This window comes from Podarcis cretensis (genome assembly GCF_951804945.1).
Source record: "Podarcis cretensis genome assembly, chromosome: 16".
NCBI lineage: Eukaryota > Metazoa > Chordata > Lepidosauria > Squamata > Lacertidae > Podarcis > Podarcis cretensis.
In genome coordinates, this window is record NC_137186.1 from 4,414,333 (window position 1) to 4,438,542 (window position 24,210).

At 49.4% G+C, this 24,210-nt stretch overlaps 1 protein-coding gene across 2 annotated transcripts; it reads right to left on the reverse strand.

Annotated features, from left to right (window-relative positions):
- Nucleotides 1-2,085: 2,085 nt before the first annotated feature.
- MINDY1 (MINDY lysine 48 deubiquitinase 1) lies at nt 2,086-23,799 on the reverse strand. 2 transcript variants are annotated; one of them, XM_079958197.1, is made up of 11 exons: nt 23,687-23,799; nt 22,354-22,491; nt 17,712-19,565; nt 15,967-16,024; nt 13,616-13,680; nt 12,248-12,406; nt 9,089-9,191; nt 6,482-6,624; nt 5,020-5,211; nt 3,707-3,844; nt 2,086-2,374 (listed from the first exon to the last, which is right to left on the reverse strand). In XM_079958197.1, the coding sequence occupies exons 3-11, from the start codon at nt 18,246-18,248 to the stop codon at nt 2,294-2,296; spliced, it is 1,476 nt and encodes a 491-aa protein (XP_079814323.1). In that variant the 5' UTR covers nt 18,249-19,565; nt 22,354-22,491; nt 23,687-23,799; the 3' UTR covers nt 2,086-2,293. The 2 variants fall into 2 exon arrangements, with proteins under 2 accessions (XP_079814323.1, XP_079814324.1); XM_079958198.1 differs by lacking the exon at nt 23,687-23,799 and having other exon boundaries at nt 22,354-22,560.
- Nucleotides 23,800-24,210: the final 411 nt, after the last annotated feature.

Genomic DNA, 24,210 nt, shown 5'->3' on the forward strand with positions numbered 1-24,210 from the left:
TTGTTTTTTTCCCCCTCTCGGGGCAGATGTAAATGGCTCTGGCACCTCCCTGTTTTACAAACTGAGTTGGGCTGTGCTCAGTCGATTCCTTTTATCGTTCAAAAACAGGCTGGGAAATTACCTCAGTTAAGTCAGGCAGCGAATTGGGTGTTAAGAATGGGAAAATTTGCAAAAACTGTGAGGGGCAGGAACTTCGAAGAGGCGTTCCTTCTTTTCCACCATGCATGATGGGACAATACAGAAGTTTTAGAAGAGGCTGACGGCTTGCTTGATGCACTAAAAGGGAGCGTGTTTTCTTGTCTACCCTGTGAGACAGACTAGGCTGAGAGAGGCAGCATCATGGACGAGTGGAGATTTGAACCCTGACCTCCCCCAAGTCCTAGACCAATTCTCTTAGCACTGTACCATCCTGGATCTCTACCCCACACTGGAGTTCCCGCTCCTCCATCCCTCAAAATTTTAGGGGCACATCATGGCTGCCCCAAATATTTTTGTTGTTTCTAGTTTAGGGAATTCAGTTCCCACCTGGTGTTTTTACCATCCACCGTTTTAATTTTTAAAATGACTCCAAGTCCTTCTCCAATTATGCTCTTGGATTCCTGACAGAGACCTGAAGGCCCCGGACTGTCCCCATTCCAGCCTCCCCCCCCCCCCCAGGCAAAGCTGTAGATAAAAGCAACCTCAGCACTGGGCTGTGTAAGAATGCGGCAGCTAGACTGGTGACTGGGAGCGGCCGCCGGGACCACGTAACACCGGTCTTGAAAGACCTACATTGGCTCCCAGTACGTTTCCAAGCACAATTCAAAGTGTTGGTGCTGACCTTGAAAGCCCTAAATCAGACATAGGCAAACTTAGCCCTCCAGCAGTTTTGGGACTACAACTCCCATCATCCCTGACCACTGGTCCTGTTAGCTAGGGATGATGGGAGTTGTAGTCCCAAAACAGCTGGAGGGCCAAATTTGCCTATGCCTGCCCTAAACGGCCTCGGCCCACTATACCTGGTGTCCACCCCCATCATCCAGCCCGGACACTGAGGTCCAGCGCCGAGGGCCTTCTGGCGGTTCCCTCCCTGCGAGGTTACAGGGAACCAGGCAGAGGGCCTTCTCGGTGGTGGCTCCCGCCCTGTGGAACACCTTTCCCATCAGATGTCAAGGAAATAAACAACTACCTGACTTTTAGAAGACATCTGAAGGCAGTCCTGTTTAGGGAAGTTTTGAATGTTTGATGTTTTATTGTGTTTTTAATATTCTGTTGGGAGCCGCCCAGAGTGGCTGGGGAAGCTCAGGCAGATGTGTGGGGTATAAATATATTATTATTATTGCTATTATTATTATTATTATTATTATTATTATTATTATTATTATGGTGCCCCGCAAGACGAATGCCTCGCAAGACGGAAAACCCGCTAGACGAAAGGGTTTTCCGTTTTGGAGGTGCTTCGCAAAATTTCCTTTGGGCTTGCTTCGCAAGACGAAAATGTTTTGCGAGTTCCTGTGGGTTTTTTTCCCCTTCCCCCCCCTTTTTCTAAGCCGCTAAGCCGCTTATCAGCTGATTCGCTAAGCCGCTTAACAGCTGATCCGCTAAGCCGCTTATCAGCTGATCCGCTAAGTCACTTAACAGTTGATCCGCTAAGCCGCTTATCAGCTGATCCGCTAAGCCCCTAAGCTGCTAATGGGCTTGCTCTGCAAGACGAAAAAACCGCAAGACGAAGAGACTCGCAGAATGGATTCTTTTCGTCTTGCGAGGCACCACTGTACCTTAAAACACATCCTGCTCCTCAGGAACTCCAGCTCCCATCAGCCCCAGCCCCTAGAGGAGGGTGTGTGTGTGGGAAATACAGATGTTGTTGGACTTCAACTCCCAGAAGCCAGCAGGGCTGACAGCAAGGGATGATGGGAGCTGGAGTCCAACAAGGGGGCTCTAGAAGGAAAGTCCGGCTAGCTTCTCGCCTGGGGTTGCAGGATCATCTTCAATCAACTGCACCCACAACCAAACTGCTCTCTTATCAATGCCCATTGAAGGATAGACAGGGGCCCCTACTTGTGGGGTGCGGAGAGGAGAAGAAAAGACTCTGGAGAAGACGAGTTTGCCGGGGTTTTCGCCACCCCAAAGGTTAGTTTCTCTCTTTTTTCCCTTTTAATTTTGGTTTCAGCCCCAGAACGGGGAGACTTTTTAAAAACAGCAGTCTTTTTTAAAAAACGGAGCAAGAGGCGTATAGAAGACGAGGGTCCTTCTCCGCGGCAGACATCGGTCGGCTGGGAAACGGGTGCTCTGGGCCCCCCGCAGCTTGGCGTTACAGGACGACGCAGTCCGAATCCTGCTTCTGGCGCGGCCTGCGCTCTCCGGAGGGGCGGGAGGGCGGCGGAGTCCTCCCCTAAAAGCAGGGGAAGAGGAGACAGTGGGGCGTGTTAAGGAATGGAGATTTTGTCGGACGTGGAACACTTTTCCTCCCTCTCTCGCGATATTGGATATCAATAGGGACACACGCAAGGGAGATTCAGCGAAGACAAAGCCCTTGTTGCTGCGGTTAGACTGTGGAACTCACTTCCACATGAGGCAGCCAATCTGGATGATTTTAAAAGAGGATTGGACATGGGAAGTTTTTAATGTGTGAGATCTTAGTGTATTTTTGGTCTTTGTTGGAAGCTGCCTAGAGTGGCTGGGGAAACCCAGCCAGATGGGCAGGGTACAAATAATTAATAATAATAATGGGCAGGGTACAAATAATTAATAATAATAATAATAATAATAATAATAATAATAATAATGAAGCTATTAATGGCTGTGTTATACCAATAATAATAATAATAATAATGATAATAATAATTTATTATTTATACCCCGCCCATCTGGCTGGGTTTCCCTAGCCACTCTGGGCGGCTTTCAACAGAATACTAAAATACAGTAGTCTATTAAACATTAAAAGCTTCCTTAAACAGGGCTGCCTTCAGATGTCTTCTAAAAGTCTGGTAGTTGTTTTTCTCTTTGACATCTGGTGGGAGGGCATTCCACAGGGCAGGCGCCACCCCCAAGAAGGCCCTCTGCCTGGTTCCCTGTAACTTGCCTTCTCGCAGCGAGAGAACCACCAGAAAGCCCTCGGTGCTGGACCTCAGTGTCTGGGCAGAACGATGGGGGTGGAGACCACTATACCTGAAGGAATGTCTCCACCCCCATCATTCAGCCCGGACACAGAGGTCCAGCGCCGAGGGCCTTCTGGCAGATCCCTCCCTGCGAGAAGTGAGGTTACAGGGAACCAGCCTTCTCGGTGGTGGCGCCCGCCCAGTGGAACGCCCTCCCATCAGATGTCAAGGACATAAACAACTACCTAACATTTTGAAGACATCTGAAGGCAGCCCTTTTCAGGGAAGTTTTGAATGTGTGACATTCTAATGTATTTTTAATCTTTGTTTGAAGCCGCCCAGAGTGGCTGGGGAAACTTAGCCAGATGGGCGGGGTATGAATGAATGAATGAATGAATAAATAAATAAATAAATAAAATTTTATAACCCCCCCCCCCAGAAACCCAGGCACCTGTTCTTAAATAGCAGCTCTTATCATGAGCATCTGCTGGTCTGTAATAGAACTGTTTATGGCAGGTCTACGGCTCTGCAGATGATGCTGGGGTCTACCTAACTCTACCCCGACCGCTGGCCATGCTGCGTACACAGGGGTTGGTGGGAGTTGGGGGTTGGTGGGGGGACGTTACCTGTGCAGGGGGGGCTGCGGCAGGTGGCTGCTGCTGTTGCTGCTGATATTCCTCCTGCTGCAGCTGCTGGGCGAGCTCTAAGTCGCTGAGCGCGGGTCCCCCTTGCTGCTGTTGCAGAGACAAGGCGATCATGTAGTCCTATGGAAGAAGGAAGGAAGGAAGGAAGGAAGGAAGGAAGGAAGGAGAGAGAAAGAGTTGGTGGGTGTGAACTGAGAGCACGGCACACACACCTCCTTCAAATTCCTACCCTCTGGTTTCTTCTCGTCTTCTTCCATCTTAATTTTATTTTATTCGCAACACAATTTACATAAGAGAACGAAAAGAAAAGAAAACAATACGGACAAACAAACAGAAAACTAGAAAATAAACAAAACCACAACACTTGACATTAACAACACAACGACTAACATCACACTCTCTTGACTTCTGAATCACCTTGTGCTTTCAACGTATTCTTAACCTATACGCCCTTTTTATTATATCTAATGAATATCTGAAATTATCTGCAGTTGTAATTTTCCCTTTTAGTCTTCAAGATTCCATCTAAACCTGTTCGAAGATTTGCATTTCCACAATATTGTTTTAAGTACGGTATTCCTTAAATATTACGCACTCTTTGAACACTTTCTGGTTTGAGTTTCCTCTTATTCACCCAGTCATTTTAGCAAGTTCTACGTATTCTATCATCTTCACCTGCCAGTCAAGCTTTGGAGGAATTGATTCACCCTTCCAATTTTTTTGCTACTAGAATTCTAGCCGCCATGGTTGCACACATAAAAATAGTTCTCTCTCTTTTTGGAATTTCAGTGGACATGATGCCTAACAGAAAGGGCTCGGGGGCGGGGGGGGGGGGGTTGGAAAGAGAATCTAAAGAACTTTTTACTTTCATGGCAGATCTCAAGTGTGTTTACTTTCAGCTAAATATACTATTTCTTTTGTACATACATAGGACGTGGAGTGTTTCAAGATCTTCTTATATACAATACCTATCATTATTATTATTATTATATTTGCGCACAGCAGAACTCAGCCACGCTTCTCTTGAAACAGAAGCATTGCATTTTCAGTGCTCCTAAATGCTCAGCTTGGGAACACGCAGAACAACTCCTCTTTCTCCCCGTTCGCCAGAGGGACCCTCTGAGCCCGTCCTCAGTGGCCGGATCGGCTCCTTTCGCTCTGATTGGCTCCAATCAGCATGGAGGGTGAGAAGGTTGCTTACCATTGGCTAAAAAGCCTCCCCTTTCAACTGATTGGGTGAACCGGGGCAGCGCTTACGCCCCGCATGGTCTTGCCTCGGTGGCCCCTGCTCTCACCTGGTCCACCTGTCTCTGGTTGAGGTGCTGCTCCTGCGGGGAGCCGCCAGCTGCCTCCTTGCCCAGGGCGTGGCTGAGGTGGAACTCTGCATCGCAGAAGCAGCTGTCCCCGTCCACATTGTGCAGGCTCTCCCAGGCGACCTGCTCCTCGTGGAGGAAGCCCTGGTCGGTCACCAGGAGGTACAAGTGGCTCTGGAGAGGGAGCAGGGAGAGAAAACAAACAGGCTCTGGTTAATTCGGAGGCAGGATGGTGGTAAATCGGCATAAGTAAAGGTACAGGGGGCCCTGACCATTAGGTCCAGTCGTGGCCGACTCTGGGGTTGCGGCGCTCATCTCGCTTTACTGGCCAAGGGAGCTGGTGTACAGCTTCCAGGTCATGTGGCCAGCATGACTAAGCCGCTTCTGGAGAACCAGAGCAGCGCACGGAAACGCCGTTTACCTTCCCGCTGGAGCGGTACCTATTTATTTACTTGCACTTTGTGCTTTCAAACTGCTAGGTTGGCAGGAGCAGGGATTGGGCAACAGGAGCTCACCCTGTTGCGGGGAATCGAACCGGTGACCTTCTGATTGGCAAGTTCTAGGCTCTGTGGTTTAACCCACAGCGCCACCCGCGTAAAACTATTTAAAAACACTACCACTTGCGAGCATCTACTTCCTTCTTGGGCTCTAATCACAGAGAGAGGCTATTGAACTTCCTGGTCCTCTTGGATAATCGCGTTGTCCCGAGTGAATCTCCACCCCTCGTCTCTCCCACTTCCTCCTTCGTCACTTCTACGGGTGCTGACAAGTGCCCTCTGTCTTTGAGCTCTTTGCTCTCCTACTTTTAAGGCTCGCCGGGTTCTGGGAGATGGAGGGTCTGGAATGCTTTCTAATGACAGCGTGTCAGCTGGGTATGTTGAATGGTCTCTTTAAATTTGAAGATTCATTATTGTTCCACAAGATGTGTATGTCTTTAAGGGCCAGAGCAAAAAATAACGTGACCTAGTTTTAGAGCTGTGAAACAGTATAGCAGGTGCTGCTAAGTTGCGTTAATTAAGCTGTGTCAGCAATTGGGTATAGTATATAAAGAGCAGCACCTAGCTCTCTCAGTACCCTGGTGGATGGGTCATGCTTGTTGATATATTTAGTGTAAAAGGAGTTTTTGTTTTTGTTATTAAAGCCTAGCTAAAGTTATTTTGTGTTCCTTGTAATGTGTGGTCTCCCTAGCAAGTTTTCTGCAGCGCAACTAATCTGCAAATAGCCAACAGGGTGTTGTTCTGGTTGTCCCACCATTTCCTAGCTTTCCCCCTCATCTGCCTCTGAGCTGCAACCTCCCTCAAACCCCTGCTGCAAAGCTATATTGTCTTCCTTTACCTGCTCCCTGGTGAAATGGGGAGGCCGTCTCCACCATTGCTCCTCCCCTGCCCAGTCCCAGACATCGCCCACCTTTCTTAAAAAAACAACAGCCCTGCGGGGCGGTTACCTTGTGCTTGATCATGGTGCTGAAGTGGTTGTTCCTGAAGAAGACGCTCAGCTCGCCTTCCTTGACCATGGACGTCAGCTCACAGAGGCCGTGGTAGGTCAGCTGAGAGGCCGTGGACTCCAAGAACTGCTCTGCTATCAGGCCTGCAAGGGGCGGGGGGCGTTGCGGTGCAACAGGGAGCAGAAGGAGCAAAGATGAGGTGAAATGCAGGCAAAGCATGATGGCGATTGACTCTGATGATGAATTGGATCCACAGTTCTTTCAAATTCCTTACTCGGCCTTCACCCTAAGGACCCAGGGTGGGCCGCAACCTTTGAGAACGCAGCATTAAAAGCTGTTTAAAATAATAGGGTCCGGCCTGAATGATACGGTGGTGCCCCGCAAGACGAATGCCTCGCAAAAAACCCGTTAGACGAAAGGCTTTTCCGTTTTGGAGGTGCTTCGCAAAACGAATTTCGTATGGGCTTGCTTCGCAAGACGAAAATGTCTTGCGAGTTCCTGCGGGTTTTTTCCCCTTTCCCCCCCTTTTTCTAAGCCGCTAAGCCACTTATCAGCTGATCCGCTAAGCTGCTTAACAGCTGATCCGCTAAGCCGCTAAACAGCTGATCCGCTAAGCCGCTAAACAGCTGATCCGCTAAGCCGCTTATCAGCTGATCCGCTAAGCCCCTAAGCCGCTAATAGCGCTAATCCGCTAATCCGCTAATGGGCTTGCTTCACAAGACGAAAAAAACGCAAGACGAAGAGACTCGCGGAACGGATTCTTTTCGTCTTGCGAGGCACCACTGTACTCTGCTGCCTGCAGCCAAATCTCTGAGTGCTCAAAGGAGATGGTGGTGTCCCTAGGATACGTAGTTTTATTTTACACCGCGAGGATAGGATGGAGCGGCTCGCAGCACTAACTCCCCATTAGGTCCCCCAGGGAGGTCTCCAAAGCACAGTTTTCGCATCCTAACAGATTGAGGTTGAATCCTGACAAGACAGAAGTACTGTTTTGGGGGGACAGGAGGCGGACGGGAGTGGAGGATTCCCTGGTCCTGAATAGGGTAACTGTGCAACTGAAGGGACCAGGTGCGCAGCCTGGGAGTCATTCTGGACTCACAGCTCTCCATGGAAGCACAGGTTAATTCTGTATCCAGGGCAGCTGTTTACCAGCTCCATCTGGTACGTAGGCCGAGACCCTCCCTGCCCACAGACTGTCTCGCCAGAGTGGTGCATGCTCTGGTTATCTCCCGTTTGGGCTACTGCAATGCACTCTACGTGGGGCTACCTTTGAAGGTGACCTGGAAACTACAACTAATCCAGAATGTGGCAGCTAGACTGGTGACTGGGAGCGGCCACCGAGACCACATAACACCGGTCTTGAAAGACCTGCATTGGCTCCCAGGACGTTTCCGAGCACAATTCAAAGTGTTGGTGCTGACTTTTAAAGCTCTAAACGCCCTCAAAGTTCCAGTATACCTGAAGGAGTGTCTCCACCCCCATCGTTCTGCCCGGACATCGAGGGCCTTCACCAAGGGTCCAGCACCGAGGGCCTTCTGGCGGTTCCCTCCCTGCAAGAAGCCAAGTTACAGGGAACCAGGCAGAGGGCCTTCTCGGTGGAGGCGCCTGTCCTGTGGAATGCCTTCCCAGCAGATGTCAAAGAGAAAAACAACGACCAAACTTTTAGAAGACATCTGAAGAAAGCCTTCTTTAGGTAAGCTTTTAATGTTTGACAGACAGCTCTGTCTTGCAGGCCCTGAAGAAAGATGTCAAGTCCCTCAGGGCCCTAGTCTCTTGGGACAGAGCGTTCCACCAAGTCGGGGCCAGCGCTGAAAAGGCCCTGGCCCTAGTTGAGACCAATCTAACCACCTTGCGACCTGGGACCTCCAAAATGTTGTCATTTGTGGACCTTAAGGTCCTCCGTGGGGCATACAGGGAGAGGCGATCCCGTAGGTACAGTTTAAAAGAATTCAAAATTTCAATGGTTGTAAATGATACAAGAAATATACAGTGGGACCTTGGTTGTCGAACGCTTCAGAAGTCAAATGTTTTGGCTTTTGAAAGCCAATGACCCGGAGGTGAATGCTTCCATTTTCAAAGGTGCCTCAGAAGTCAAACGGCTTCCGCAGTGTGTTTCTCCACTTTTTCAATGGATTTTGCCGCCTGGCGATTTTGCCTCGGTTGTCAAACGTTTTGGAAGTCGAACGGTCTTCCGGAATGGATTATGTTCGACAACTGAGGTTCCACTGTACATACATGTAACGGTTGTTCAAAATAGGTGTCTAATAGCTCAAAGATGGTTAAAAGGCCTTTGCTGAAGCAGAGAGGTCTCCTGAGGTGAAAACCATGAGAGATGAGGCTTGGAAAGCAAGTTTCTGCAAGCGTGAAACTACCACCAAGCAGGCCCTGCTGCTCGTCTCCGTAAACCAGATCTTATTTTATTTTTCCTTGCACAGGGGCCATGCTAATCTTCTCTGTATCGTTCCAATTTTAGTACATGTGCCAAAGCGAGCACAAATCAGATCTTACTTAATGGCCTCCACCCCAGGGCTGATGACAACCCCACCTCCAGGTACCAGTTACCCCGGACCTTGACTGTGTGAATGAGCCCAGGCAGACGGGCCTCACCTTCCGTCACCAGATTAGGGTCGCTTGAGTGTTTGCAGGTGATGATCTTCTCCACCAACTGGTTGTAGGTCAGCTTGCTGACGGCCTGGGCCACCTCTGGTATCTGGAGTGTGCAGAAACAGGTTGTGAGCTGGAGTCTGGGAGTCCACGGCGCAAGGGGTGTCGACGGCCAAGAGGCAGGTTCAAATCCCAGTTCGGCCACCAAACTCCCAGGGTGGCCTTAGGTCAATTTCCCCACACCCACCCCTCAGCCTAACCTTGCAGGGCTGTTGTGAGGACAGAGGAGGATCATACAGCAAACCCACAATATAGACCGTATTTTTCGCCCTATAGGACGCACTTTTTCCCCTCCAAAAATGAAGGGGAAATGTGTGTGCGTCCTATGGGGCGAATGCAGGCTTTCGCTGAAGCCTGGAGAGCGAGAGGGGTCAGTGCGCGCCCCGTGCTTTGCGCAGATGTCCGCAAGCCTTGCGAGCAACAGCCTGTTCTGGGGGCTGGGGTCGGGGGAAGCTCGGGCATCCCCCGCCCCCAGCCCCGCAAGCTCCAAGAGTGATGGCAGGGTTGAGTGCAACCTCGCCTTCGCTCCCGGACCCCCTGCCCCAAGGCTAAAAACGAAGCCAGGACAGCCAGCGGGATCCATCCCGCTCGCTGTCATGGCTTCTTTGCTCTTTGGGGCTCGGGGGGGGGGGGATAAATCTTTTTTTCTTTATTCCCCCCCCAAAAAAAAAAATAAGTGCGCCCTATGGGCCAGTGCGCCCTATAGGGCGAAAAATACGGTATATATTTTTTGCAGGGAGAGGAAGAATGAGATAAATAAACAGAATAAAAAAATGTATGAAGACTGTGGTGGTGTTGGGAAGACTTTGCACTGTTCTCATTATCTTAGACTTAGGTCAGGAATGGAGGCCTGAGCTAGTGCGGGACTCAATTTCCCATCAGCCCCAGCCCACCTGGCCAATGGTTGGAGGTGAGGGAAGTTGCAGTTCAACAAACATCTGGGTGGGTGGTTTTCACAGGACACCCCAGTTTAGAATTTAAAATTTTTAAATTTCAATTCTTATTTTTAAAATTTTAATCAAAAATGTGGATTGCAGTTTAATATCCCAACAGCTGGGGATGGCTGAACGCAGGGCCGGCTTTAGGTTTAATGAAGCCCTCAGCTACTGAAGGCAATGGGGCCCTTTATACGTCCAGCTGTCCTTTGTCAACAACAAATGGTTGCTGTTTTTTTGTGTTGAATATAGGCTATATGTGATGTATGGAAGTGAGAGCTGGACCATAAAGAAGGCTGATCGCCGAAGAATGGATGCTTTTGAATTATGGTGCTGGAGGAGACTCTTGAGAGTCCCATGGACTGCAAGAAGATCAAACCTCTCCATTCTGAAGGAAATCAGCCCTGAGTGCTCACTGGAAGGACAGATCCTGAAGCTGAGGCTCCAATACTTTGGCCACCTCATGAGAAGAGAAGACTCCCTGGAAAAGACCCTGATGTTGGGAAAGATGGAGGGCACAAGGAGAAGGGGACGGCAGAGGACGAAATGGTTGGATAGCGTCTTCGAAGCTACAAACATTTGTCTGACCAAACTGCGGGAGGCAGTGGAAGACTGGAGGGCCTGGCGTGCTCTGATCCATGGGGTCACGAAGAGTCGGACACAACTAAACGACTAAACAACAACAACAACAAATATGCTATATGGCAATTTATGGGCCTAATAGGTATCTAAAGCCATTTGCACATAACAAACAGGAGCCTACACAGCACAAAATACTGTTGCTGTATGTGGGTTTTATTTTGTTTTATATCTTGTATTTTGGAAATTTTTTTTTCCTTTGATTTTTTTGGGGGCCCCCAAGAGAATGGGGCCGTAAGCTATAGCTTGTTTAGCTTATAGAGTGGTACCTCGGGTTGTGAACGGAATCCATTCCGGAAACCTGTTCACAACATGAAAGGAACGCAACCCGCAGCAGCGCGTCTTCGCACGCACGGGTTGTGATTCACCGCTTCTGCGCACGTGCGTGACATCATTTTGCGCGTCTGCACATGTGTGAGCGGTGAAACCCGGAAGTAACCCTTTCTGGTACTTCTGGGTCGCCGTGGGATGCAACCTGAAAACATGTAACATGAAGCAATGGTTCCAAACTACAAGAAAGAAGATTCCACCTAAACATTAGGAAGAACTTCCTGACAGTAACAGGGAGAAATGTAAAGTATTGCACTTGGGCCAAAAAATATGAGAGGCACAAATACAAGATGGGTGACACCTGGCTTGAGAGCAGTACATGTGAAAATGATCTAGGAGTCTTGGTTGACCACAAACTTGACATGAGCCAACATTGTGACGCGGCAGCTAAAAAAGCCAATGCAATTCTGGGCTGCATCAATAGGAGTATAGCATCTAGATCAAGGGAAGTAATAGTGCCACTGTATTCTGCTCTGGTCAGACCTCACCTGGAGTACTGTGTCCAGTTCTGGGCACCACAGTTCAAGAAGGACACTGACAAACTGGAACGTGTCCAGAGGAGGGCAACCAAAATGGTCAAAGGCCTGGAAACGATGCCTTATGAGGAACGGCTAAGGGAGCTGGGCATGTTTAGCCTGGAGAAGAGGAGGTTAAGGGGTGATATGATAGCCATGTTCAAATATGTAAAAGGATGTCACCTAGAGGAGGGAGAAAGGTTGTTTTCTGCTGCTCCAGAGAAGCGGACACGGAGCAATGGATCCAAACTACAAGAAAGAAGATTCCACCTAAACATTAGGAAGAACTTCCTGACAGTAAGAGCTGTTTGACAGTGGAATTTGCTGCCAAGGAGTGTGGTGGAGTCTCCTTCTTTGGAGGTCTTTAAGCAGAGGCTTGACAACCATATGTCAGGAGTGCTCTGATGGTGTTTCCTGCTTGGCAGGGGGTTGGACTCGATGGCCCTTGTGGTCTCTTCCAACTCTATGATTCTATGATTCTAAGCAAACATGAGGTATGACTGTATGTAAATCCGGCACTGACTGAATGGCAGGTGCCGTTTGCGCTTCTCAGACTGGAGAGATTCGGCTCGCACTCTCTCAAAGACGCCTTCGGCGGCATCTGAGACGCTGACGACTCGCAAGCTCAGCTCCTAGGAAGCGATGGCGTGTGGAGAGAAGAAATAGAGGACCAAGCATCTCACCTGTGGGTCCACTAGCCAGCCGTGATAGAGAGGCATGTTGAGAAGGTCGAAGACAATGCACTCGGGGGTGTACTCGAAATCGGAGACTCCCGTGAACCTCACGTTGACATCCAGCCCCGTGGAGAGTTTGGGCAGAACCGTCATGGCGTCGTTGACATTCTGTCCGCGGCAGGAGAGGAAGAAGGGCATGCTGGGTATTTTTGAAACTGGGGGACGGAACAAAGTCTAGCTGGGAAAGCCTGCATTTTTGGGGGGGGGGAGGGATAAGGAACCTCAACTCTGGGAGACCAGGGTTCGAATCCACCAATAAACAAATGAGTTAATCAGAGATAATAATAATAATAATAATAATAATAATAATAATAATAATAATTTATTATTTATATCCCACCCATCTTGCTGGGTTTCCCCAGCCACTCTGGGTGGCTTCCAACAGAACACTAAAATACAATGACCTATTGAACATTAAAAGCTTCCCTAAACAGGGCTGCCTTCAGATGTCTTCTAAAAGTCTGGTAGTTATTTTTCTCTTTGACATCTGGTGGGAGGGCGTTCCACAAGGCAGGCGCCACCACCAAGAAGGCCCTCTGCTTGGTTCCCTGTAACTTCCCTTCTCACAGCGAGGGAACCACCAGAAGGCCCTCAGAGCTGGACCTCAGCATCCGGGCAGAACGATGGGGTGGAGACGCTCCTTCAGGTCTACTGGACCGAGGCCGTCTAGGACTTTAAAGGTCAGCACCAACACTTTGAATTGTGCTTGGAAACGTACTGGGAGCCAGTGTAGGTCTTTCAAGACCGGTGTTATAGTATTACTTGTAAGGGATTATGCCCTCGCTGGATCAGGCCGCGAGGAACTCAGGGTTCTCCTTTTCGGCAACGACCTGTGGTACTGCCGTCCACAGCGAGGGCAGACATACTGCAGTTTGCGTATCCTCTGAATGCAGTTTTCAGAGGTAGGCTGCTCCTTCCCAAGGAGGTTCCACTCCTTACCACCAAAGAGGAGCCCTGCTGGGTCTGACCTAGCACTCAGCTCCCTTGGTATCCTGATCTCACTCTCCGAAGGAAGCGCAAAGGGCGCTGCTGGGGCAAACTGGCGGCTCCCCTCGCCTGCTGTTTTTACGACGGTACGTGGTGAAGCGCAAGCTGCTTCTTGGTGTGCCATTGTTTGGTTTTAATGCGCACGCATTCTCTGCAGCGGGAGCTTTGGGCACAGGGCAGATGGTGGAAGTTCTCAGCAGGTTATTACAATAAACAGAGACCTGCCAAGTACCTTGGGGGAGCCCAAAAGGGGGGGGGGGAGAGAGAGAGAGAGAGAGAGAGAGAGAGAGAGAATGAGAATGAGAGAAGCGGGGAAAGAAAGGAACTCACTTGCTGAAAGTTGAGCTGGAGTGCTTCCGACTGTTTTTGGGGCTTGATGGACAGGATGCAGTCACCTGGCATAGAGAGAAAACAGACCTTTTTCATTAAGAACGTAAGAAATTAGCAAAGACATATCATAACTGTGACAATATATGTTGGAAATGTAAAGAAAAGGAAGGAACCTTTTATCATATGTGGTGGACCTGTCCCAAGGTGAAAGACTTCTGGGAGAAGATTTATAATGAATTGAAAAAAAATGTTGAAATATACATTTATAACGAAACCAGAGGCCTTTCTTCTTGGAATAACAGGTTTGGAATTGCCCAAGAAAGATGTTAAATTATTTTTGTATGCCACAACTGCTGCCCGTATTTTGTTAGCTAAAAAGTGGAAAACCCAAGAATTACCAACAATAGAAGAATGGCAGATGAAGATGATGGATTTTTCGGAGCTAGCTGACCTAACTGGAAGAGTCCATGACCAGAAGGAGGAGGAGTATCAGGAAGAGTGGAATAAATTTAATGATTATTTAGTTAAATTTGTTAAGTTAAACTAACTGAAAATAGCTTGCAGATACTTAATGGGCCTAGGATTTTATTTATGTTAAGTGATGAATTAATATGTTTAATTCCATAAGGTGAAGATCTAAGGATGTTAATGTTTAAGTTAAATTTCATAAAAATTGGGATTTGGAAAACCGTTAAAAAGACAGGCAATGAAATTCAACCAAGGGGAAGCGAGGAAGTCACTTAACAAAGTTAATAACTGTAATTTTCAATAAGGCTATTGTCAGGGAACTGACATCAGAGCGAGAGGCGGAGGCAGGGCTCCAGAGCGATGCCGGAGAGGGGACCAGCAGGGGGGAAGGAATTCAGCGTAACACCAGTAGAGAAGAGAGGGAGATGGAGGAAGTGGAGACAGGTCTCCAAGACCCTTCACCAGAGACTAGTGGAGAGAGCGCTGACACACCCCTGCCTTCCCCGTACTTGCGCAGACGAGTTCCGCACAGGGAAAGTAGGAGGAGACTAGGCGTCAAACAGCTCTTATGCTGGAAGAGGTTCAAGAAACGCCCACTGGCAGATTCTGCAAGTGACTGACCGGCCACGGAGTGTGAGCTGTCAGCCAAGGCATGGTTGGGCAGGCAATATAACTAAAACTGAAGGCAACTTACGCACAAGTAACCCCCTTACAACCACTACAGCTATGATTTATGTTTGTTTGTCTTGTGTGTTTGTTAGTTTGTATATAATATTGTGAAAACTAATAAATTTTTTGGAAGAAAAAAAAAAGAACGTAAGAAGGGTGCCATTGTTGGATGAGGCCAAAGGGGCCCCACCCAGTCCAGCCTCCTGTTCTCACATTGCTCAGAAACGCCTCCGGTAACCTAGGAATCTAGATAGACTGTCTCCAGTGGCAGGGAGTTCCACTGTTTAGCTACACGTTTTGGGAAGAAGTCCTTCCTTTCGCCTGCCCTGCATCTGCCATCTGCATTCAGGGTTGCGTCCAACGCTCGTCCGACGCGGATCAGACCCGCTGTGATTAAAAGACAGGGCTAATTTAAGCCCATCACTTCTGGCGGATCTGTAACTTGCTTGAATACAAGCCTGCATAGAGAAGAAAGCTGACTATGCAAAGGGAAGCAGCCGCCTTTGTTGCTCCGCCCACTTTGGCCTCTGGCCCCGCCCACCAACGGCATGCGGCCCCTGAACCTTGCCCGGAAGCAGGAAGCGGCCCTTGAGCAAAAACGAAAACGAAAAACAGGTTTCTCCACCCCTGTACCAAATGATCTCACTCTGAACAAAGGCAGCTCCACACAGTCGGAGGAACTACCGTATTTTTCGCGCCATAAGACGCACCCGACCATAAGACGCACCCAGTTTTTAGAGGAGGAAAACAAGAAAAAAAATATTCTGAACGAAACAGTGGATGTATGATTTTTGTGGTTCATGCTGTGGCCACAGCCATGTGATCTGATGGTGAATTTTGGGTGACCCAATGTAAAAATTCTGAGGATCCATGGGCTTTTACCTCCCCCCTCCCAGGCAGCCTCCTTTATCTCTAGCGTTCCTTATCTCTCTCCCCAATCGGCAAATGATCAGTGGCTTTGTTTCAAAAAAAAAAAAAAAAAAAAGCATGATCTGCTTTTTGCCCCTGGGCAATTCAGCTCCAGGGACCACGAATTCGCTCCATAAGATGCACAGACATTTCCCCTTACCTTTTAGGAAGAAAAAAGTGTGTCTTATGGAGCGAAAAATACGGTAGGTGGCCCTTTGTCTAGTACCCAGAACCCCCCTCCAAAAAAACACAGCCCCAGCCCTCGGGAAATGTGAAAACGATGGTGGCCACATCCTGCCACTTACCAAGGTGAGCCATCAGCTCGTCGGAAGTGATCACTTCCTTCTGGGGGGGCAGTTTCACCTGAAAAGGGAGGAAGAGAGAAAGAGAGAGAGAAGCGATTCGGGAGGATAAAGGACATTTGGCCAAGAGGACCAGCCCGCCTTGCCCCGTGTGCGCCTCCTCCTCCCTCCAAATGCCTGCATTTGGGGGTATATACCAAGAAAAAAGGGGACGCGGGTGGCGCTGTGGGTTAAACCACTGAGCCTAGGACTTGCCGATCAGAAGGTCGGCGGTTCGAATCCCCACAATGGGGTGAGCTCCCGCTGCTCAGTCCCAGCTCCTGCCAACCAAGCATTCGAAAGCACGTCAAAGTACAAGTAGATAAATAGGTACCACTCCAGTGGGAAGGTAAATGGCATTTCCATGCGCTGCTCTGGTTTGCCAGAAGCGGCTTAGTGATGCTGGCCACATGACCTGGAAGCTGTACGCCGGCTCCCTCGGCCAGTAAAGCGAGATGAGGGCCGCAACCCCAGAGTCAGCCACAACTGGACCTAATGGTCAGGGGTCCCTTTACCTTTACCAAGAAAAAAGCACACCTAGAACTCAGGCCAATATAAGTTTCAGTAGTGGGAGGGGTCCCTACTCGCAAATCAATAGTCAATTGTAACAAAAACTAATCCATTCAAAAGTATGTATTCTGACAAGGATTGCAAACTCAAATAGAGATTACAAACTCAAAACAGAGATTGCAAACTCAAATTCATAAGGATATGTAATAATACTAATAATAATAATAATAATAATAATAATAATAATAATTTATTATTTATACCCCGCCCATCTTGCTGGGTTTCCCCAGCCACTCTGGGCAGCTCCCAATCAAGTGTTAAAAACAATACAGCATTAAATATTAAAAACTTCCCTAAACAGGGCTGTCTTCAGATGTCTTTTAAACATAAGATAGCGGCTTATTTCCTTCACATCTGGTGGGAGGGCGTTCCACTACTGAGAAGGCCCTGTGTCTGGTTCCCTGTAGCTTCACTTCTCGCAATGAGGGAACCGCCAGAAGGCCCTCGGAGCTGGACCTCAGTGTCCGGGCAGAACGATGGGGGTGGAGACGCTCCTTCAGGTATACAGGACCGAGGCCATTTAGGCTTTAAAGGTCAGCACCAACACTTTGAATTGTGCTCGGAAACGTACTGGGAGCCAATGTAGATCTTTCAAGACTGGTGTTATGTGGTCTCGGCGGCCACTCCCAGTCACCAGTCTAGCTGCCGCATTCTGGGTTAACTGCAGTTTCCGGGTCACCTTCAAAGGTAGCCACACATAGAGCGCATTGCAACAGTCCAGCGGGATATAACCAGAGTATGCACCACTCTGGCGAGACAGTCTGTGGGCAGGGAGGGTCTCATCTTGTGTACCAGATGGAGCTGATAAACAACTGCCCTGGATACAGAATTGACCTGTGCCTCCATAGACAGCTGTGAGTCCAAAATGACTCCCAGGCTGCGCACCTGGTCCTTCAGGGGCACAGTTACCCCATTCAGGACCAGGGAATCCTCCACACCCGCCCACCTCCTGTCCCCCCAAAACAGTACTTCTGTCTTGTCAGGATTCAACCTCAATCTGTTAGCCGCCCTCCATCCCCCAACCGCCTCCAGACACTCACACAGGACCTTCACCGAACACAATAATTTGTTACAGAATTAGAGATAAGAGTTTATGCCTTCGGGGGTAGACTGCCCCTGACCCTGGAAGCTCTACTCACCTTCCACTGCAAGAAAAGGATGTTCATGATGGCCAGCAGCGGGCAGGGCCCGTTCTCGCTCTGCGTGATGATGGGTGTCCTCTCCCCTTTCCAGCTGATCCACTTCACGCAGTAGAAGTCGGGGGGCTGGGGGTGGCTGGCGGGAGAAGACCGGGGCTCGGGGGCCGCCTCCGCGGGCTGCTCGGCGGCGGTGGGGGGCGCATCAGCCGGGTCAGAGACGCTTGGCAAAGAGTCAGCGCCCGCCAGTGGTTCCTCCTGTCCCGGACGCTCTTTGGAATCTGGCTTTCCGGCCTCTGCAGACTCCGCAGATTCGGGTTCCGGACTTTCGCCTCCCTTCCCGGCCCCCGGGGGGGTTTCCTCGCAGGCCGGGGCCTTCAGTGCCTCCTCCTGGTCTTGCCCGTTTGCGGCGGGCACCTTGGTGCACATGGCGCCAACGTCCTCTACGCCTCGCTCCTCCGGGGAGGCCTCTGTGGTTTGGGGTTCGGCCGGCACATTCTCCCCCTTCGCTGACGGTTCTGCGGATAATTCGGGCTCCATTCGGCGCTGCCCCTACTGCCGCCTTCCTTATAAAAACCTAAGCATCCACCGCGGACGAGCCAACGGGCTGGCTGTCGGATCGAGTCCTAAATGATAGCTTCCTTCTCGCTTTCTGCTGAAGTTTGAATGTGCTTTCCGACTCTGCCTCTCAAGAGGAAAACGGATTCGGGCGTTTGGCAGCAGAAATTCACCTCTCTCACTTTCTCCCCGGATCAATAAGCGATTCGCAAACTTCTAGTCGCCTTGACAAAATGCAACGTTTGCTAGGTACAGTTCCTCTGCCCGCAACTCCCCGCCTTTTTCTTCCAAGCGGTAGAAAACGTTAACACTTTTTTAAAAAGCACGTGGGAAAAGATTCCTGTTTCAATTTATCCTCCGTTTCCCAACCGGATCTCGCTCGACGTCGCCTTTCCCGTTTTCAAAGGCTACTGTAAAAGACCTTAAAAGTGGGGGGGGGGCAACAATTTGGGGTCTGCTGTTTTTGGGGGCTGTCAGGCACTGCTGAGAAAACACGAGGCGGAAATAAAAATGAGAATAGAAACCGATGTTTTTTTTCCAGGCTGGTTTTTCCCTTGCGTTTTCTGCTTCTCGTGGGGGCCACGGAGAAATCAATTCCACCACCTCTTCTCCAGCTCAGCTTTAAAAATTTAATTATTTAACACCCAGGAAACCCAATCGCCGACCGCCTCTCAATCTCTCCGCTTCTAGATCCGCAAAGGATTATTATCTTTCAAGATCCTTTTTTTAAAAAAAAGAAATAAGAAAAATCTCCCTTTCTTTGTACAAAAAAAAATCTTTTTAAAAAAACAAAGAAACCCACGCCTATATATATATATATATATATGAAATTAAAAGAAGTAAATTTCCATAAACTGGTTAAAAATAGGATAAAAATGCAAAGATTTTGCTGCACGGACGGTTTGGTTTTTTCCTTTTAAAAAAAGTTTTTGTTTTGTTTTTTAAAAAAGCAAAGACAGCTGTAGAAGACGAAGGTTATTTGGGTGTGTTGTTTTTCGCTTTCCTAAAGTGTCGGACGGACTCTGCCCCACCGGCTCCAAACCTTCGCCCTGCTTTTGTTGTCCTTGAGGTTGGGCAACCGCAAACAGAGGCAGCCAGTCCCCTATCTTATTTTCATCTGATCTGAGTTTCTCCTTCCGCTCGGAGGCATCCCAGCATATTGACTTTCTCTCCTCGCCGCCAACCACAACTCACGCGCTGCTCAGTCTCTAGAGCGAGTTTGGCGGGTTGTTGACAGCTTGCCTTTGCAGAGAGAGCGGCTCAGCCGGAGGGGTTTTAAATCAGCCGGGCGGCAGGATCCTGGCAATAAAAAAAAGAAGGGAAGAGGGTGGTAAGAGAAACACCTGGATTTTTCCACCTGGACACACCTTCACCTCGCTTCCACGGAAGAATTTCATTTAAAAGCCATGTATGTTTTCACCTCCAAGGACTGAAATTGGGATGGGTCTTTTCCAGACCAACCAAGGGCGGAATTCCCTTCCAGGCAGGCTTTCAGGGGCCGCATGCAGGGGTGGGCGGGGCCACAGGTAAAAGTGGGTGGAGCCATGAGTACCTTTGCAAATTAGGCTGGCTTCCATACATAATCTCTCTCTCTCTCTCTCCTCCATCTAAACATGTAAAAGGCATGATCAGGGTGGAAGGACGTATTTACGGCAGAAGAAAGCACTCTGGGAGGGTGCAAAGCGAGGCAGGCGAGGGGTGTGCCCCCGGGGGCCACAGGGAGAGGTCCTAAGGGCCATATTACGCTCCGAGGCCCCACCACCCTCAGCTGGAAGCGTTCTTTCCTCTCCCAATCGGACAGAACAATATTTCCTTTCTGCCCCATAAATGGAAAGCACAGAATGGTTTCCCCCAAAGAATCCTGGGAATTGGAACTTGGTGAGGTTGGAAACTACACTTCCCAGGATTCCTTTGGGGAAGTCACGTGCTTCAGATGGGAGATGAATGGACTTTAAATGCATGATTCTGCTATAGCTCTCGTCTTTTTAGATGAAAGCCGGGGATCTGGGTAAATTGGGGAGGGCAGAGCCAGCTGCTCCCCTCTCCCCATGCGATCCGATCAGGGAGGTGAATGGCCAGCCGTCAGTCAGCTGAACGCTCAGTTGCCGCGGTTGTTGCATAGCTTTGGGGTGGTTGTTGTGGGGTGTTTTTGCAAGAGGGAAGCTGTCAAGCCAGTCCTAGGGGTGGGGTTGGGGTGGGGAAACAGCTTAGCTCTGCAGCCTGGTTGGATCCAGGCAACAGCTGGAACCTGGGTTTCAAACAACCCAGGAGGGAGGTGAAGGGGAGAGCAGGATCGGTGCAAATCCACCTTCAGCTGGAGCTGCAACAGATAACTCTCCACCCCACCCCATCCAAGTTCCCTCAAAATTTATTCATGTTAACCCCCACCCTTTGGCTTACAAAGATTGGTAGTAAGACACGGCACACAAGGAAAGAGGGAGGAGGAGGGAGGAGGAAAGAAGCAGCAGCAAGCTAACATTGGTTACCTATGGGCTGCGCACTCTCCTCACTCCTTCGACGTTTCTGTTCTGAATATTATTCTTGTTATTTTTACTTTAGCCACTTTACATTTTGTAGCCCTTTAATTATATATTATTTCATTAGTTATGCTTTGCAGGCTGCCTCGGGGCTCCTTTGGGAGGAAACACAGAATAGAAATCAAATAAAAATATATTTCTAGGGCTAAATGGCAGTGCAGTGAAATGGTTAGTGTTAGGCTAGGACTAGGTTGCCCCGGGTTTGAATCCAATGGGGACTGGACCTTGGACCTTCTGCGTGCAAAGCAGATGCTCTCACCACTGAGCCACAGCCCTGCCCTTAAAAATAAAGCAAGACTCCAGTCATCATGATTCTGAAAACACAATTCTGTTGCAGGGGCCTCTCCCAACCCCACCTGGGGATGCCATTGGGGGCTGGACTTCCTGCATGCAGTGTATGTCCATCTCTGACATAGGGCTCCCTAAGAATCGGTCCAGTATACCTGAAAGAGCCTCAAAGGCCCAGTATACCTGAAGGAGCGTCTCCACCTCCATCGTTCAGCCCGGACACTGAGGTCCAGCTCTGAGGGCCTTCTGGCGGTTCCCCCATTGCAAGAAGCAAAGCAACAGGGAACCAAGCAGAGGGCCTTCTCGTTGGTGGCACCCGCCCTGTGGAACGCCCTCCCACCAGATGCCAAAGAGAAAAATAACTACCAAACTTTTAGAAGACATCTGAAGGCAGCCCTGTTTAGGGAAGCTTGTAATGTTTAATAGATTATTGTCTTTTAATATTCTGTTGGAAGCCGCCCAGAGTGACTGGAGAAACCCAGCCAGATGGGCGGGGTATAAATAATAAGTTATTATTATTATTATTATCATTATCAAGAATAACCTTAAGGTTCTAGTCCTCATGATTCCGAATAAAGAGTCGGCTGAATAGGAACACAGAGAAGCTTCCTTATTACCAAGCCAGCAATTGCTCCATTTAGTTCAGTGTTGTCTACACTGATTGGAAGCAGCTCTCTGTTTGAGTTTGAGAGAGCGGGACTCTCTCAGGCCCACCAGGAACCGAACCCAGGACTTTCTGAATGCAAAGCACTGCCCACTGAGCCAGTTAGACGGCTTAACAAATTAAATACTGTAAATGGAAATGCTCTTAAGGCCAAGGAGTGTGTGCTAACAGCCTGTTAAGAGAGTCTGGGGGTCAGTCCCCCCAGAGCTGAGTAAGCCAAACCTGCCAGTCTGGACACACCCATCTTGCAAAGGAACTCGCACCCAGGACCGGGACGGGTGGTGGGGTCTTTGTGTGGCGTAGCAGCGGGTCAAATCGTGTCTGCCTTGTTCTGCTTACCCAACCAGGACAGCCGGCCAGGGTCCAAGACAAGGGGGGAAAGGATGGGGTTTTTTGGGAAGGCTGGCAAAATATTATTAGGGAAAGCTTTGCGAGAAAAAGTGACGGGTGCGGAAGGCGAGAAAGTGGGGCTGTGGGCCAATGAGGGGGCTGGCTGCTTCTCCGCTCCTGGATCCTAATGTAAACACCCCCTGATCCGAATCAAGCAGATCCAAATGCGGGAGGCGAAATGTGGAGCGAAAAGGGAATCTTTGCTCACCTTTCCTTTGGCTTTCATCCCCAAGGCCTCTCTCCCTCTCTCTCTTTGCAAATCTTCCTCCGTTTTGGATCCTTCCGAAGTTTCTCCCTCTTCCTTCCCTTCTTTTTTCTCTCCCCAAATGTGCAGACGAGAGGAGACCTGGCGGAGAAAAAGGAGAGTCACTTTGCACCGGCTTGTTTACCTTCTCGCCTCCCCACAGAGACATCTATTGGGGCGGAGGTTTTACAGCACTGGAGGGGTCTTGTGCAATGTGCCCGGAAAAAGGGAGAGGAATTAGGGTCACATAACAAAAGGGCAGTGTTTTCCAAAGCCGCTGACAGCTTTTTTTTTTTTTAAAAAAAGGTCTGATAGCGGGTGGTGCTGTGGGTTAAACCACAGAGCCTAGGGCTTGCCGATCAGAAGGTCGGCGGTTCGAATCCCCACGACGGGGTGAGCTCCCGTTGCTCGATCCCTGCTCCTGCCAACCTAGCAGTTCGAAAGCATGTCAAAGTGCAAGTAGATAAATAGGTACCACTCCGGCGGGAAGGTAAACGGCGTTTCCGTGCACTGCTCTGGTTCGCCAGAAGCGGCTTAGTCCTGCTGGCCACATGACCCGGAAGGTGTACGCTGGTTCCCTCGGCCAGTAAAGCGAGATGAGCACCACAACCCCAGAGTCGGTCACAACTGGACCTAATGGTCAGGGGTCCCTTTACCCTTTAAACGCTTATTTTCCAAATTAAAATGGGAGGCGTTACTTAGCTCTCACGAAGGGGAGACTGCAAGGGGAGAGAACGGTTTGCTTTTGGGGGCGTGAATCTGATCGGAAGGAGGCAGTGACTCATTCAGAAGGGCAACAGGGAAATTCCTCCTGCGATCCCACAGCAATTGAATCAAGGTGGCTGCTGTACAGACCATGAGGACTCATTTCCCAGTGGGAGGCTGGATGGAAAGAAGGAAAGAGGCAGAGACACACAGAGAGAGGGGCGACAGGCACCCTCCTTGAAGACTTGCATGCTCTCCAGGAATTACTGGACAAATTTTGCCCCATAAAGCGGCATGGTCACAGTGACTCCCTTCCGGAGCAGACTGCTTGGGCGAACATCATGCAGAGGCACAACGGATGAACTCCCCATCTGCATACGTGCTTAAGATCTCTCGCCCAAGGAATTTCTTTCTATCTTTCTCATACCTCACATGGGTCAGAAGCTTGCTGACATAGGGGAAAGCTCTACCCCATGTCAAATACTCTTTTTAGAGGTTTGTTTCCAAATTGTGTCACATCTGAAATACATATTGTGGAAAAAACATTTTTTTTTTTGAAAGGATGAGATGCCAGAAATATTTAATTCGATACCTGCTGCCTCCCCCGTCGTCCTTCCTTTTTCTCGTTACAAAATATTACCCACCCACTCTCTGGGCAAAGAGATGCTACTGTTTGTGGAAATTTGAAAGCCCTTCTGTTCTAGAATCCAAAAGGCCAGCTCTAAAGGAGGGTGTTTGGAGTCTTAAAGGGGCAGAGCTGGAAGTTCGGGACAGCCCAGACGTATTTATGTTTATTCAGAGGCTAGTGCCATTGCCTTCAGAATATATGCTGCTGGATTTGCAGCCTCGTTTAGGCACTGTAATAGACATACAGGCAAATCCCACTGAGTTCAATGGGATTTTTTCTCCAGTAAACCACATTTCCTGACTCCCAGGTACTTCTCAGTGGACTTTAAAGGTAAAGGTAAAGGTACCCCTGCCCGTACGGGCCAGTCTTGACAGACTCTGGGGTTGTGCGCCCATCTCACTTAAGAGGCCAGGGGCCAGCGCTGTCCGGAGACACTTCCGGATCATGTGGCCAGCGTGACATCGCTGCTCTGGCGAGCCAGAGCCGCA

What these genes read in the sequence shown, in the direction of transcription:
- MINDY1 (XM_079958197.1), bottom strand. Translation starts at nt 18,248, where the DNA reads ATGGAGCCCGAATTATCCGCAGAACCGTCAGCGAAGGGGGAGAATGTG. An exon ending in GCACCATGATCAAGCACAAG is followed by an intron (nt 5,212 to 6,481) that starts GTAACCGCCCCG and finishes CTCCCTCTCCAG; the next exon opens with AGCCACTTGTACCTCCTGGT. An exon ending in CCGCAGCCCCCCCTGCACAG is followed by an intron (nt 2,375 to 3,706) that starts GTAACGTCCCCC and finishes CCCTGCTTTTAG; the next exon opens with GGGAGGACTCCGCCGCCCTC.